We start from the raw sequence: 15,877 nt of genomic DNA on the forward strand, positions 1-15,877 counted from the left end.
TAAAGTCAGAGCACCTTGTGTGATCCATTTTTGTTTAACAGACCTTTTCAGAGACTCATATCTCATAACGTTTGAAATGATCAAACTATTCACAGAATTCTTGAATCAGTGTTTTATATCTTATAGTCAAAACCCTCCCAAGCCTTCAACAAGACAGACTCAGAGTGAGTTTATACCTAACAGGTGTGGCTCAAAGGTCAATGTTTTTCTGGTAATTGCCTGGTAAATTGAAGGGAAAGTGTATTGCAGACACAAATGAGGTAAATATTTAATTTATGATAACCTGTTCAGTTTGTGTGGTTTTTACTGAAAAGCTCAGTGACAAATCAGAGTGAAACAAACTGCATTCAGGCTACAGTACCAATGTGTCTTTACAACATCCTTTCAAACAAAGAAGTATGCTGAAGACTTTGTATATATGGGTGGATAGAGTGTATTTTATACTTTATATCCTAGTTAGACATATTTATGACTGTGAGAGGATGTTACATTCAAAATAGCAGAGGATGGTTTCGATCCATCGACCTCTGGGTTATGGGCCCAGCACGCTTCCGCTGCGCCACTCTGCTTCTTTTGAAAACCACAGAAAGAGTGCTGCATCTGTGAAAAGCAACTCGTTTTAAATTCGCCTCACAGAAAGGAGCATTCTTACATAACGCAGCCATTGTTTCCTTCTGACAGAGAGGGGAGGGAGTAGGGAGAGTGAAAAGGGGAAGGAGGGGGCAAGGTTCAGAGGGTGAGGGGGGGTACAGGTGTAACAGTAGAGCAGGTCAGTCTAACGAACAGGGAGTGTGTGAATAAGGAAGCCTGAGAGGAAGAGGAGGGAGATCACTACAGTGTGCATGATAAAAACGTTCCTTAATTCTTCTTGGTGAAACGGGGAAAAAATGTCAAATTGTCTACATGTATTGTATAATATCTGGAGGACATGGCGGTGTATGTCTGCTAATCTTTTATTCACATAATCATGTATGTCTGTGGTAACTGTACTAAATGTGATGAACTAATTTGTATTTGTCCATATTAGCTCTCCATTCATCCCAGGAAAGACAGTTCCTCTTTGAACAGTGTGCCCTTTGTCCATGTGAGAGAAATGAGGCCACTCACTCTCATCTGATGAGAAAGAAGGCAACAATGACATGAAGACAAACAGGAGGGAATACTGGACAAAAAAGACAAATGGAAGAGGAGATAGAGAGATTTGAAGTAGGAACGTCTCGGCCAGTGCTTTAACATGAACTCACAATATCCAAGTGATATCAGCGGTACAGAACATAAAGCAATAACGTTACACAATGTGACAAAGTCCCTGTGAAGTACGCAAAGCATTACTGAATGTGAGTGTAAACAACTTTCTCTGCAAAATATTCTCTAAATATCAGTGGCTTTTTCTTTTTCCTGACATTACACCGCTATATTCAAAAGAAACATTGTACATTACTTTGCATTTGATGGGAACAAAGGTTCAAAAGCTGAACAAGTGAATCTGTGAACTTAATGTCTTTTTATACACCGAGTGACAGCAGTGTTTCCTCAAATTCCACTGGTTCAGTGAGAACTGACTACACTCTGCAGTGAGCCTGAAAACAATGAGATGAAAGCACGAGACATCAGCCAAACTGGTCTAAACTGGCCCGGGTCTGCCTTGCTTTGCTTGCTCTACCCCACCCCACCCCCCAACCACCACCACCACCAAGCTCATGCTGTCTTGCAAAATAAACTCTCTCAGGGGGTTCAGACAGGGATTTATAGGGAGGCCATGTGTTTGTGAGAGTCCCTCCAGCCCTGCCTATGCTCTAGTTTAGTTTTGTTACAGAACAATGTAAGGAAAATGTAGACATGATTAAAAGTTTTTTGGAAAGAAAAAATAACTTCAATCTATAGGGCTACTTGCAATATGGGTATTTGAAGTATAGTCTAAAATTGTTTGTTAAGTCACTTTAAGTCTGTGGAAAAACTTACAGGCATGACACTTTTGTGACTTACAAAAGCAGTAACTTATATCTTTTTCCGACTCTGAATCATTAATGTATGTACATGAATCCTGCCTCAGAGAGAACAGGTAAAACCATGCAGCACTTTTGCCCTCCTCTCTCTCTCTCTGTCCTTCTTCTGTGTGTTTCTGAGTGTGTTTCTATGGGTGTGTGCAGTCTTGCGGACTGATTTGGTGATACTGGTCACCTCCTCTCCTGCCAAGCGTGAACAAAGCCCACTGGTTTTCCAACAGAACAAGTCTCGGAGTGAATGATTTCACAAGTGTCCTCTGTGAACTTCATCTCCACCGTTGGGTTTGCATCACGTGCGCTGTGGTGTCATGTAAAGTTTCAAATGCTGCTTGCATGATAATCTGTTATCTTGTAAGTTCTGGTGTTAAGAGGTGTGAGGATTCAGCAGGATTCAGGCAACACGTGGGAATATACTGAAAACAGCATAGTCTGTTTGTAGCTATGCTGTGTTTCCCTTAATACCTGAGGCCAAGCTGCCTTCCAAATTTTGCTACAGCCTCAGCTCATAAACATGTTTACATCCCTACCCCCCTCTGTCTTTTTCTGTCTGTCCTTCCCCTCTTCTTCAGGCTCCTCCTCCCTCCTCTTGTTTCCTGAGCACAGCCACTCATCTGTCTCTTCCTCTTTCCTTGTTCTTTTTCCCCCTAATATCCAACTATCCAACATCAGTGTTTCTACATGTTCCCTTTATTGTCTTTAGTTTATGAAAGCAGAAAAGGAAAGAAAACGTGGAAGCCATGATGAATAACAGAGAAACATTGAAAGTCCCTTAGCTGTTTTCACTCAAGGCGAGTCAACAGCACAGTGTGTTCACATGAGCCGGCAGTCCGCAGCTCTGTCACAAGCCGACTCTGCCAGGCACACGTGATCCCCAGGCCCAGATAAAAACAGATGGTGTGTGTTTGAGTTTGTCTGGAAGAAAGAAGTAGATGGCATGTTCTTGCTTTGCTCCTGTCAATATCTAAACGGTCACTGGAGTTTCCAGTTCTGGTTGCCAGTCTCATCATGTTGAAAGCTCATCATGATTATTGAAGTTATTGAACCTATGATTTAACAGGTTCTAAGGTCACAGATCCTCACAGCAGCCCCAGACCTAAATATAGAAAGGCCTGCATTTAGAAAGATGTGATTTGGATGTGTTTACACTGAAGTGTCTGAACTATCTGTACTCTCTCAGCAGCATGATTCCTTGTAAAACAAATAAAGGAACAGAAGACCCACAGTAAATATCTGTGGGAACAGCTGCCAGCAGACCACAATTTTAAAACCCACATAAACAGAATAGAATCAGCTTTTTTTCCCACTTTGCTTTACCATATAATACCCCCAGGGCAATAGGATTGGGATTCAACACACAGGTGTACAAAACAAGCATACAGACGTAAAGGTACAGTTACACCAGAGCAAAATGGTGGGAGGAAGAAAACAGGAAGGGTAAAAGACAAAAAGACACTGGGGAGGGGGTGGGGGTTGGTAAAGGAAGAAGATACAAGATAGGATTTACAATGAAAGAGCAGCGATTTCAGCTGCATAGTCATCCTCGTTCAAACATGATGTCAAACAGATAATTCAGTTAATGTTATTTGCAGTTAGTAAATATTTGACAATTGAATAAAAATTGCAAAGACAATACTCTTAACTATGGTTACATTGATTACTGAGTACTTTATGCACATGACATAGAGATTTTGTGGGTGCTTTTCCAAGAGGTTGGCTGTCTACTGCAGCTCTGTGGAAACCAACAACACACTGAACTAGTTGGAAACCAACATTGCTGTTTAGCTTAGCTGATCACACATGCTCTCCGTCAACACAGACTGTGTTATTCAGTAATATCATTGATTGTCAACAGTCATTTGACCAGCCTTTGTTCAAATCGTGCGCACTGAAATAAAAGCGAGACGTCAACAACAACAACATGACCTTTCAAAATGCTAGGGATCGACAAGCTATTTTTAAATCCACACACACACACACACACACATACAGAAAAGACTCATGTTGCAGTTGGACAACATGCTTTGCACCACAGATGCTGTTTTAAAAGTCTGACTGTATATATTAGTAATTATTATTATGGGATCCAATTATTATTGGATGTCTCTGGATTATTTGGCTATCAAGTGCTCCAGTCCAGTCAACAGCTTGCAAAAGCAAACCATCAAATGCATTCATTTTTCAGTCACTGGTTTAAGACATCAGCAATGCTGTTCAATTACTAAGAAGTCACCTACATGTGATTTTTACTGCATTATGTTGTACTGGTTAGCACTATACTGTGAGTATGATCATATCATACTGAACAGATTATTCAGTGAATGCTTGTCACTTAGTTAATGGTGGGGGAGGTAATGCAAATGAGGTGTGTATGTAAAAAAGGTAAAAGAGAAGTGGGCTATGAGTAGGAAGAGGGTGTTAAAATAGATTAATGAAGAACAGAGTGGTAATCTCAGACATGCAGATGGTATATGATCAATCAGTCTATCAGTTGGTCATCAGCACTTCTTGTGCAACTGATTATCTTTAAGAAAGGTTTCCCAACTGAATATGTTAGCGACTTTCCCACTTTTCCATTGTCTGTCACTCAAGGATTTTGCAGCATAATAACTTTCCATGTTTAAAGCCTCGATGGCAAATGTTTTCCAAATCCATCTCCTTCAGCTCCTATTTAGAGTCTGGGCGAGTGACAATTTCACTAGAGCCTCTGGCAAAATAACTCTGCATTCTGTGTCTGTGTTGAACAAAAGTGGGGCAAAGGCTCAAACAGGTAAAGCCAGACACATAACATCAGAACCTGCTGCACTATGTTCTCGTGCAGAAAAATAGAAAGAGCAGAAGGATAAAGCCGCACAAAACAGAAATACTCAAGTCAGGTCAAAGTACCTCGAATCTGTACTCAAATACAGTAGTTGAGCCACTTGAACTTAGTTACATTCACATCTGTTTGATGTCAGTGTCATAAGTCATAAGTAAAATGTTTCTAGAACCCGCAAACAAAAATTAGTGCAAATAAATAATGAGTGGATATAAATGAAATGGGTAGTTGTGTACATTATGTGCATGTATACATGTGTATTTACAGTGTGTATGGCATGGTGTACTTGTTTTTTTAGTCTTCTGTAGCGGCTGCCATGACAGTATAAACATGAGCACACAATCGACATGAATAGCTTAACTGGTTTGTGCAAAAGCAAATGTGCTTATTGAATAAAGCAGAGACATTTTGACAACAACATGAAAGTGTATAACCTGAACCCCAAAGCTGTGCTATGAAGTTACTTAGTCGTTTAACGTGGAGTGTATTTCTGAGAACAGAGAGAGAGAGGGGGAGGAGGGGGAGATTACTGGGTCGTCCCTTTGTAGGCGGAGAAACGGGGCCACTACAAATACCCAACCAACGTCTTTGTACCAGGATTAGTTCAGACCTAAGGGTAAACGACTGGTAAAGACAAACCAAGCCGAACGGACCATACGTTGTTTTTTTACAGGTAATGTTGAATTGACCTTATCAAATCTGTATCCTGAGAACAAATTCAGCACTGTTTTAACTGCATTACAGCGTCGTGAGTGGAAAGTGAAGTAACCACGGTGTCCTCGTGTACCTCGTGTATTAGCAGATGACGTACGCGGCAGGCTCGATTTCATCATCTTTAGCGAAGACGAATTACACGATGTCAAGCACATTTTAGGGCTGTCGGTTGCGTTATTCGTGTATTAATGTATGTATTTTGCTTGACAAACGTCTATAATGAGTTGGGCAGGTGTTTGTCCTTACACGAGTGTTGTTATCGAACCAGAACGAACCGGCAAACTAATTACTTACTAAACTAATTACTACTTCCGGTAGAATTGACAAATAAAAGATTATGTTTAATGTCGAACAGTGCACTTAAAAGTGGTCATAAAGGGAGACATTATACTCATAATCATTGATAAGCTATGCTAATATTCATCATCGTAAGGCTGTTTTTGCAACAATACTCTTTAACTGTCTAATAAATAAATTCGACAGCTCGGACCGGGAAAAAAATGCGGTAATAAAGCCACAAAAGTAACTGACGTGCCAAATGTGTTTGTGCAAGAGTTTGTGGGTGCACGGGAGTTATTTGTTGTAAAACGAATAGCAAATGATAGTTATTAGATAAGCTATTCATTGCGCTTCTTTAATGTTATCCACTTTTATTTTGAAGGTGACCTTCCGTTGATGGAGGAGCTCGTAATAAACCTTTTCAAATTAGTTTGGTTAAACAAAGTTCAGTGTTAAACAGCTAAAATTAATTTTCTAGAGAGTTTTGTGTTTACATCTGATCTGTTTGTCGAACAATAGCCCGGGATGCTAAGCTAGCTAACAGCCAACTTTGTGTTTACAACTGGTGCTAACGTTAATTAGCAACATCCATTTTAATAACAGTTTCTGCTAAGGACCTGAGGAAGGTACTGCATATAACAGGTATTGGACTAACTACTAACTATTCAACTGGCAAGAAATTTGAAACTCCTTTCGAGTCTTTGTTCTCTTTATCACTCATGATCATGTGTTTTGTTTTTTACGTTATGTCCAGTGAAACAAGGCTGTTTTTTGCTGAGACTGTTAAGGGTCGTTCCTCTTTTTTTCCGAAGAAGAGCCTGAATAATATGACACTCTATCATGTCTGTCTCATTTTGTCATCCACCGCCTGTGTCTTTATCTCTTCAGAGATCAGATTTGACCATGAGTAAGGACACAGAAATCGACATGAAGGAAGTGGAGCTCAATGACCTGGACCTTGAGAAGCAGCCCATCACAGGTGACGGCCCAGCTGCAGGTGGAGAGAAGAATGGCAGCGTCAAGCAGAAGGTCCCTGAGGACGAGGTCACATTCACTGGCCTGTCCAAGGAGGAGCTGATGAAGGTTGCTGGCACTCCAGGGTAAGGGCTGTTGGACAAAAGTTGCTATAGATGCCCTTTTTTAAAAAATTATTTATTTATTTTAACAACATGGCTCTTGTATTGGTGTGGTGATCTTAAAATCTCTTTCTCATCATTTGTGTTTAGATGGGTGCGAACCCGCTGGGTGCTTCTTGTCCTGTTCTGGCTGGGCTGGGTAGGCATGCTGGCTGGAGCCATAGTGATCATCGTTCAGGCCCCTCGTTGCAAACCCATCCCTGAGATGAACTGGTGGAACGAAGGACCTTTGTACCAGATCTCTGACGTTAAAGCTTTCGCTGATGAAATGAAAGGTAGACTATCTTTAATGAATGTGGATGTTCATAGTCAAAATAGTATGTTTTTATTCCTTTCGGACTTTTAATGTTAAGGATCCTTTTCTTGCTGATGTTTGCGTGTTTTTCATTATGTTGCCACCCCTTCTCCCCAAATAAGACTCTGACAACACCTTTACAAAGTAGTCTGGTTAGGCCTGCGGTAACCCAATGTAATTCATAGCGGATAACTCACAAGGTCTTAGGTTTCCTTAGTTCTACACGGCCTATTTCAGCTGGCCAGATACCAAACTGCTGACTAGGCTCACAACGCGTGACTCACTGTCTAAAGGACAGAAAAAGCTTACGAGTCATGTCTTTCATATCTCTCCTACTTAAATGTGAGGTTAAAGTTGAGCAACCCCATACAGTACAAGTTTCTTAGACTTCATTTTAGATCTCAGCATTGATAAAGTTAGGATCTTTCAGGTTTAGTCTTTATTTTGTTATTTTCATTTTAACCAGTTTTTAAATAAATAAATAAAAGACAGGAAGGAAAGAGAGATTCATCTTCTGTTCTTAAAGTGAATTTAGAGGAAGTAGTCATGGTTTCCAACAGGCCTTTGGCAGAATTCCAATGACAACATGTGACCTGGTAGTTTTTTGTGTGTAAAAAGACCTCTTTGTGCTCAGGCTTCACATGGCTAGCAAAGGGTGTGGTGGGAGTCATTCACATGCTCTTGCCTTGAACCAATACCTAGCTGAAAAGGGCACCACCGTCTGGCTTAGATGTCTCCTGAACATCAAAATGTGTCTTCAGCCTTCTGCCCCCTCCTCTTAACACCACCCTTTGGCACATCAGCACTGTTGTCTTTTCTTACAGTGTGAAATTTACACTGACACAACCTTTCATTCGTCTTCCCTGTCCCTCTTTTTGTCTCTAGGTATTGAGAATAAGTTGGACACCATAAACCAGCTGAAGGTGAAAGGTCTGGTTCTCGGCCCTTTTCATACTGTCCAGGCCGACCAGCCCGACACTCTGAATTTTGAAGAGCTCAACCCTGTGCAGGGATCGAAGAAAGCCCTGGTTGATGTGGTGGATAAGGCCCACAAGAAAGGTACGTTATTTTGATGTAAAAACTCAGATCAGTACAGAAGTAATTCTCAGTTCGTGGTGCCAGAACAGCATCCAGTGTTTGCTAGGTTTTGTTGGATTTTGGACTGCTGAATCTTAGATGCTTGCTGACTGTTTTTACTTTTCTTTTTAGGCATTTCTGTAGTGCTTGACCTGACTCCTAACTACCTGGGGACCGCTCGCTGGTTCAGCACTAATGTTGCTGATGTGATGGAGAAAGTCAAGGTAGGACATGCGTACCATGTTGTGTGATTCTTTATTCACTAGCTTTTGAGTGTATTCACAAAGCAATACACTTCAGGTCTAAGTGTAGCACTGCTAGAAAGAATCCACGTCATTGAACCGTTCTTGTTGTTGAAACTAAAGTGCTCCTGTTGTCTTCCAGGCTGCGGCGGAGTACTGGCTGAGTCTGGGCGTCGATGGCATCAAGGTACCTGACCTCGCTTTTGTCGCCGGCTCTGCTGAATGGTCAAAGCTGCAGGATGCTGTCCAGGCCAATCGCACTAATGACAGCAAGAAGAGGTTAGTTTGAGCAAAGGCAAGCCCACAAATGAGGCCTGAAATAAATACAGTTTTTAAACTTGTTGAAGAAACTTTTGGGTATCTTGCCCTGGAAAGCATTGGTAAAATGTTGTCTATCAGAGTTTCCTGAGAGAAAGTTAAAAGCATTCCAGTTTTGCAGTGGACTGTGGGTCGATTGGGTGGGGGGTGAGGAGATGTTCACAACCCTGTGTCACTTTGCACACTCTCATGGTAAAGCGACACCCTGTGGATTGTTTCATGAATTACACAAAATTGACTTTTTCAAATCAGATTTAAAAAAAGAAAAATTGAGGGGATTATTTCCAGATCTTTAATTACCTAATCAGAATTTTATACCATAATTTTACATATTCTTCTTTCAAACAGCTAAAAGAAAAAAGGTGGCTCCTTTGCATAATGTGATTGATCTTACCATGCTGTCTTTCTCACAGAGTGCTGATGGGTGTGGTAGAAAATATGTCCGCCACAGAGGTGTCTCAGCTCGTCAATACGTCTGGTGTGGATCTCATCCTTTCTAACCTACTCAGCAGCGAAAGTGGAGGTAGGCTGGTGTGCCCCATTTGTCTCACCGTGCATGTGTTTCAAGAGTTTTATCTTTCTAATTTAGTTGGCTCATATCTAGTATTTTGAATACAAAATGATGTAGTCAGAGTCACAATATTTGGACAGAACACATGCAGCGTTTTTTCTTTTCACTTCTCCTTATTTTGTGTATTTTACCACCTGTTGTACTGTTCTTGTGTATTCTACCACCCAATGTACTGTCCTCATTTTAAGTAAAGTTCCAGTCTTCCTGCAGAGTATCTTTGCAATCTCCATTTTTACTTTCTTAGTGTGTAAATGTGGAACAAACCTTTTCACAGAAACAAAATGTCCAATTTTGTATGAAAACCAACCATTTGCTGCAAAATATATATGTGCAGGTATGGAGCGCATTCAGGCCCTGGACACCCTTAACCTTAAACAAAGAAGTCTGGGCTGGGGCCTTGGGGCCACACAGCAGGACCAGCTGTCTAAATGGGCAGTGACTCCAGCCCTTATTCGTCTCTATCAGCTCTTGCTGTTTACCATGCCTGGAACCCCAGTGTTTACTTACGGTGACGAGATCGGCCTTCGGGCAGGAAATGTAAGTTAAAAAACAGAAACAGATGTTGAAATGTTTCAATAACCTCACAGCTGTTGCAGAGAATAACCTTTGTCCTTTCCCTTTTTGTCTCATTATCAGGATTCAGAATCTCCTAAGATGGTTTGGGACATAGAGGAGAAACCTGACGAAGGAGCTGCCGTCAATGAAACAGCTGAGGTAAGAATGTGTTCAGTGAATGTCCGAGTCCTTGAGCAAGCCAGTAAAGACATGGTCAAAAACATTTATTTGCTAAGCCCTTCTAAATCCTCAATTCTCACATTTTCAGGCTGAGCGACAGGAGCGCACCAGCATCAGGAAGTGGTTCATATCCCTCAGCGACTTGCGAGGCAAAGAGCGTTCTCTCCTCCACGGAGACTACTACACTCTCTACTCCTCTGCCTCCTCCCTCTCTTTCCTTCGTCTGTGGGACCAGAGCGAGAGATACATAACCGCTGTCAACTGGGGAACAGAGGCTCACGAAATCAATTTCACATCAGCAAGTAAGTTCAACAGAAATTTATCCTGTCAAGTCATGATGTGTTTTATCCAGTAGCTTAACAGTAGTTTGTTTTTTTTTTTGTTCTTTTTTTTTTAACACACTGATCTTTGTTTCTGCAGAGGGATTGGAGTTGCCAGAGACAGCTAAGGTGAAGCTGTCAACTGACGAGGAAAACCTGAAATCGGACTCAACTGTCAGCTTGGACAAAATCAAGTTAGGACCCGGACAAGCAGTGCTGCTGCAGTTCCCCTACAAGGGGTAAAGATGGCGCCAGACTATAGGAAAGCCACCTAGAGATTAGATGTGGTTCAAAAAGACACAAAGTCAGTCTTAATCTTTAGGAATAAGATGGTAAAAAGATACAGGACATTCATTTTTACTGCAGTTTACTTAGTCAGATCATTTATGAAGTGAGTCAAAGAAAATCAAACGGTCGGCCAGTACAAATAAACTTGTCATTTTTATAACATTAACATTAACACTTTTTTTCTTTCTAGTTTTATTGTTTTTCTTTTTGATGCCAGGCAAAAATGCAGCAGACTTTTAGACACGCACTCAACTGAGCATCTGAGCATTTTGTCAGTTTTGTTGATCTGCATGTTGTCCAAAAAATTGTGAAATACATTCCATTCTTGTCCTCTGGGCATTCCTTTAGCAGTTCTTACATTGTGTTTTCTTTTCTTTATTTTTTTTATTCTGAATTTTAGGAAATACTGTTTTAATGCCAGTTCTGCTTTGTATTGTATTTTTTTCTAACAGAAGACTTTTACCACAGGAAAAAAAACAAGTTAACATTGGACATGTGTGGTGAATCAGTTTGAAGTATTTTAAGAGTGCTGTTAACAAAAAAATTGCTGCAAATGGCATCAGGTCTGACAAGTGAACTGAACTGTAAATGAATAAACTGTACTGAAAGTTGTGTGCCGACCTCTCGTGTTTTATAGTTTCATTCTCTTAAAAGCGAGTTTTGTGTTTAAGTATGTTCTTTATGCCGGAGATAATATCAGACGAGACGTTTTATTTTCAAAACGTACAGGTGTGTGTAAGTGTGTCACAGATGTTAACAGAGGAAGCACGTCTTTAAATTTTATCATCCTCAGATGAGTGGCATCAGCTTATTATAGCTGACATGAAAATGTTCACTATGCGAAAACGTTTCTCTAAATGGGTCACACGCTGACGGCCTTAAAGGAACTACAGTCACAAACCCTGCTAGATGTCACATTTTCAAGATTTTCCTTTGATATAACACTTCCATCCCAGATAACTCACAAAAAATTCATCTGAAATAAAAATGAATGAAGAGCTTCCTGCCCCGGCGCATTTCGTAGTGGTCTCTGCACTCTTCTCCTAAATCAGGTGATTTTTGACATGAACTTCCTGAAAGATGAATCAGCCAGCACTGAGAAAATCAGGTAGATGAATCTGAGAGATACTAATACCCACAGTTGTTTGTATGATAAGCAAAAGGACTGAATTCACTCTGGCGCTTTTTGAGAGAAATTAGCCATGTGATTGAAGACCTGTCATTTTTTGTTCTTTGAAAATCTCTGTGATGATTTAGAAGATGGCTGAAGAGACATTTTCACATATAGTAGACCTACTTGCACTGAAACATCATCCACAGGAACAATAGGTTTACACACTCAATGATAAAACCTTTTTTTATTATTATTATTTTATTATTATCTGCTCTAAATTTTGACATGTTTAGTTAGAATGGCACAGCAAAAGGGCAGAAGAGGAGAGGAAGATTCCAGTTACTACGAACCATAAGGGCTTGAATGGATTTGAAAATGTTGCTTTTGTGCCAACACCAGATTACACCTTTAATTCCACATGAACCGGAGCCCAGGCTGAGGTCTTTGGCATGCCATTGTGTTTACTGGCTTAACATTTTACTCAGTCATGGAAAATATGTATCTAAATAATTAAAAATGAAATTAGAATTTTAGGTATAAAACATACTATCAGATCTTGAGATATGACACACAGTTTTTAATTCAGCAAGCCAAAGGTATGTGATGAGTAACATTTAACACTGTAACATTTAATTGCTGCGGTCACATGAAGACATCAGTTTAAAAAAAAATCCAGTCGCTCCTGCCATTCTGCATAATGAGCACTTTTAATTTATTGATGGCATAATTATGTATTTATTTATATCTATGTATCCATTTTTTTGAATGACAATATTGAAGTTTTAATGGTTTCTTGTTTCCTAAAAATGTTGTGTTTGAAGACAATCAGCTGTAAATTTTGGTGTTTAATCTTTAATGGTGATTATGTGTTGTGTAGATGTTTGACTCCATACAAATCAAATGAAGAAACCAAAATTTATGTAACCAACCACACTGGCAATCCTTAAAAAGTCTTTCGCTCAAATGTTTAAATCTTACCCTGCATTGTTTAAAGTTTATAGTGTTCATTTCTGACCGGTTTGATTATTATCTCGTGTGACGTGATGTCAGCATACTTGGCCATTTCTCATTCAAAACATCGATCTAAAACCATCCCTCTGATAAAAATGTCAAACAGTCCCTTAAATGGCTGAAACTAAAGTTAATTCTCGGCAGAGTTTCAGGGTCTTGGTACAATACGGGGCCGCCGTGTGGCTGCGGTATCACAGGGGAGGTTTGAAGTTGACAATACCGGGAATCAGAGCCCGTCTCAGCACCTCTGTGCGCACCCCACGCCGATGTGAAACCCAACCACCGTCTCACCCACTGTCATGCACACTCATGACTGACTCTCAGTCTGAGTCTGACACACACATATACACACACCTTTTTACATCATGGTGACATGAAGAAACATGACCTTTCATCAGCTTTCAAGGCTTTTCACTGTGGAGAGACACATTATGTTCTACACTGAAGCAAAGCAGTGTGCGACACTCTCACCTGTCGCTTCTCAATGGAAAGCCCTCTGCTCTAAAAACATGAAACCTATGAGTAAAAACATTTAAGACTTACTCAATATGGACTACCAACTTACTTAACCATTTAATATAGCACCGATGGAAGAATCCATGCTTCATGAGCAAATAAATAAATCCCTCCGTCACTTTGGCTGACGGGGTTTGACAACGTTCACTGAAACTCTGCTTCAAACAGTTTCACACATTCACAACACTGTGAGTGGTCGGCTAACGTGTAGCTCATCGGGAACATTTTGAAGTTCTCTGCTTCGTTCAAGGACAACATAAGGTTAGTTTCTTAAAACATTTGTGCTTCTATCCCTGCTGTCTGATTTGTATTAATGATTATTGTCAGGGCTTCAGAACATGGCGGCATTGTCACTCCTCTTAAGGCTTAACAGGGCTGCGTGACTGCCTGTCCCGTTTACGGTTTTGTAACAAGGAAATAAAATGCAACATTGGAAAACACCAGAACCAAAAACGCCAGTGTACCTATTATAAATCCACCAGATTATTAAGTCACACAGTTCAAATTTACACATGTAACAGCAATGTATTTCAGTCAAATTAAAATCAGAAACACACTGTTAATTAAAGTTTGCACCATATTTATTATTCTTTTCTTTTGTCCTAGAATGAACCGACTCACTTTCTTAACTGACTCGACTTCTGAGTCCAGATGCTGTGAGGTGGTGGCAACCTCCGGTGTGCAGGTCTGTGAGGAGCATCCCAAACCCACCAGCACAGAAGAAGTGAATGGAAACAACAACATCCCCTGTGCTGGTCAGGCCCGGGCGGCCCTCATCGTCTGGACGTGTAGGTGTAGAGGCTGGTGTCAGGGGTTGCTGTGTAAAACAGAAATAAGACAGAATGTGAGAATTGGATAATCTTTTTTATATATATATATAATCAATTTTACAATCACAATAATAAATAAATAAAACAGATAAACAGATAATAAACAAATAAAACAGAACAGAATCAGGGTCATAAATGTACTCACTGGGTCTTGGGGCCGGGACGCAAGTGTTGTACTGAGACAGCTTCAGTGGTTTGCTGTGGTCCTGGAATGATTGGTTGGTTGATGTCCACTCTCAACTGCCCTGAAAACACACACACACACAAAAAAAAAATCCATTTTGGGCTTTTGCATATAAAATCCTTGCACTGCACATCCATCCATCCATTTTCTATACCGCTTATTCGTCAGGGTCGCGGGGCCTTGCACTGCACATATAATCTCAAATTCATATTCACATATAAAGCTAACTGATCTGGAGTCACTAATTTATGTAAAATATTGGTATATCCGTAGTCTCAGTAATCACTCACTCAGCCAGCTGACAGAAACGTGCGCACCACACTCCATACGGTCCTGCAGTAATCCCTCTCATCTGGTCCATATCTTCTCTGTCCTCGTGGAAATCCCAGTCTTGCACTTCTCAGGTCAGCATACACATCTGTGGAAACAAAAAAGAAAACAGGAAACTACAACAAAATGAATTAGAATCAATCAGTTATTAAATTAACTGGAAGAATTGCGGGAGACTTTCATCAAAAATTTTCTACATTTTCTACTTCACCTCTAAGCCTAACCATCAACTAAAATTTCTAAGATTCACTGGAGACTTTTCATAATTAAGTAGTTCATAAGTAATTAGTAACTTACCTGTCTGTTGTGTCTGATTCAGCCACCTACACCTAACTAAAAAGACATGATAATCTAAAATCATGTACTAAATTGAATTACTGGTAAGTGAAATTCAGACTTGCAGGAGACATTTCATTAACTTTTAACTTACCTGTGTCTGTTATAACCATCTAACTATTAACTATTAATTTACTATTTATTTAACTATTCAATAAATTAAATTATAATTTGCAAGACAGTTCCGTTGATGTTGAAATTACCTGCACCAATGATGCTCCTTGCTTTCTTCACACCTCTGCTTCTTCATGCTTACATGCTCCATGTCACACTCTTCTCTGCTCCTCTTTGTGGATGAGCTGAGGCCTGAGGTTGAGGGAGAAGCCTCTTCCTGCCTTTGGGAAGCCAAGGGGAGATCTTCTGGAAGTGGGTCTGCTCGCTGCTGAGGAAGCTCCTGATGCTGGACAATGAGCTGCTGAGGAACATCAACAGGAGAAGGAGAACGATGTAATCGCCATCCCTGCCAAAAATTTTCCCTTGGCAACTGCTGGATGAGAGGGGAGCGAGGTCTGAAGTCCTGATCATCATCACCTTCATCTTCAATATCCTCAAGCAGGGACTCATAGCCAGAATCTTCGCTGGTCCAGTCAGACAAGTCCGAATTGTCATCGTCCTCAAACTCATCATCATCAGTGTCTTCATCGTCCTCAAACTCATCATCATCAGTGTCTTCATCGTCCTCAAACTCATCATCATCAGTGTCTTCATCGTCCTCAACATCATCCTCATCTTCAAGAACAACCTCAACCTCACCTCCCTC

The 15,877-nt window shown here is 40.5% G+C and overlaps 1 protein-coding gene, 1 long non-coding RNA gene and 1 other non-coding gene across 4 annotated transcripts; 1 reads left to right on the forward strand and 2 right to left on the reverse strand.

The window, feature by feature from the left end:
- Nucleotides 1-497: 497 nt before the first annotated feature.
- Nucleotides 498-569, reverse strand: trnam-cau. The gene has a single exon. It is a non-coding gene; the product is annotated as a tRNA-Met (tRNA).
- Nucleotides 570-5,330: 4,761 nt separating this feature from the next.
- On the forward strand, nucleotides 5,331-11,408 carry slc3a2a (solute carrier family 3 member 2a). Of its 2 annotated transcripts, none has more exons than XM_046380900.1 (11): nucleotides 5,331-5,494; nucleotides 6,703-6,914; nucleotides 7,041-7,225; nucleotides 8,131-8,304; nucleotides 8,455-8,546; nucleotides 8,707-8,843; nucleotides 9,296-9,405; nucleotides 9,788-9,990; nucleotides 10,090-10,167; nucleotides 10,277-10,490; nucleotides 10,609-11,408. In XM_046380900.1, the coding sequence occupies exons 2-11, from the start codon at nucleotides 6,718-6,720 to the stop codon at nucleotides 10,749-10,751; spliced, it is 1,533 nt and encodes a 510-aa protein (XP_046236856.1). In that variant the 5' UTR covers nucleotides 5,331-5,494; nucleotides 6,703-6,717; the 3' UTR covers nucleotides 10,752-11,408. The 2 variants fall into 2 exon arrangements, with proteins under 2 accessions (XP_046236856.1, XP_046236855.1); XM_046380899.1 differs by lacking the exon at nucleotides 5,331-5,494 and adding an exon at nucleotides 6,215-6,456.
- A 2,106-nt stretch (nucleotides 11,409-13,514) lies between these two features.
- On the reverse strand, nucleotides 13,515-15,312 carry LOC124054649. The gene is made up of 3 exons (XR_006842430.1): nucleotides 14,742-15,312; nucleotides 14,413-14,512; nucleotides 13,515-14,254 (listed from the first exon to the last, which is right to left on the reverse strand). It is a non-coding gene; the product is annotated as an uncharacterized LOC124054649 (long non-coding RNA).
- Between the last annotated feature and the right edge of the window lie 565 nt (nucleotides 15,313-15,877).

Source organism: Scatophagus argus, chromosome 23, assembly GCF_020382885.2.
Source record: "Scatophagus argus isolate fScaArg1 chromosome 23, fScaArg1.pri, whole genome shotgun sequence".
Taxonomy (NCBI): domain Eukaryota; kingdom Metazoa; phylum Chordata; class Actinopteri; family Scatophagidae; genus Scatophagus; species Scatophagus argus.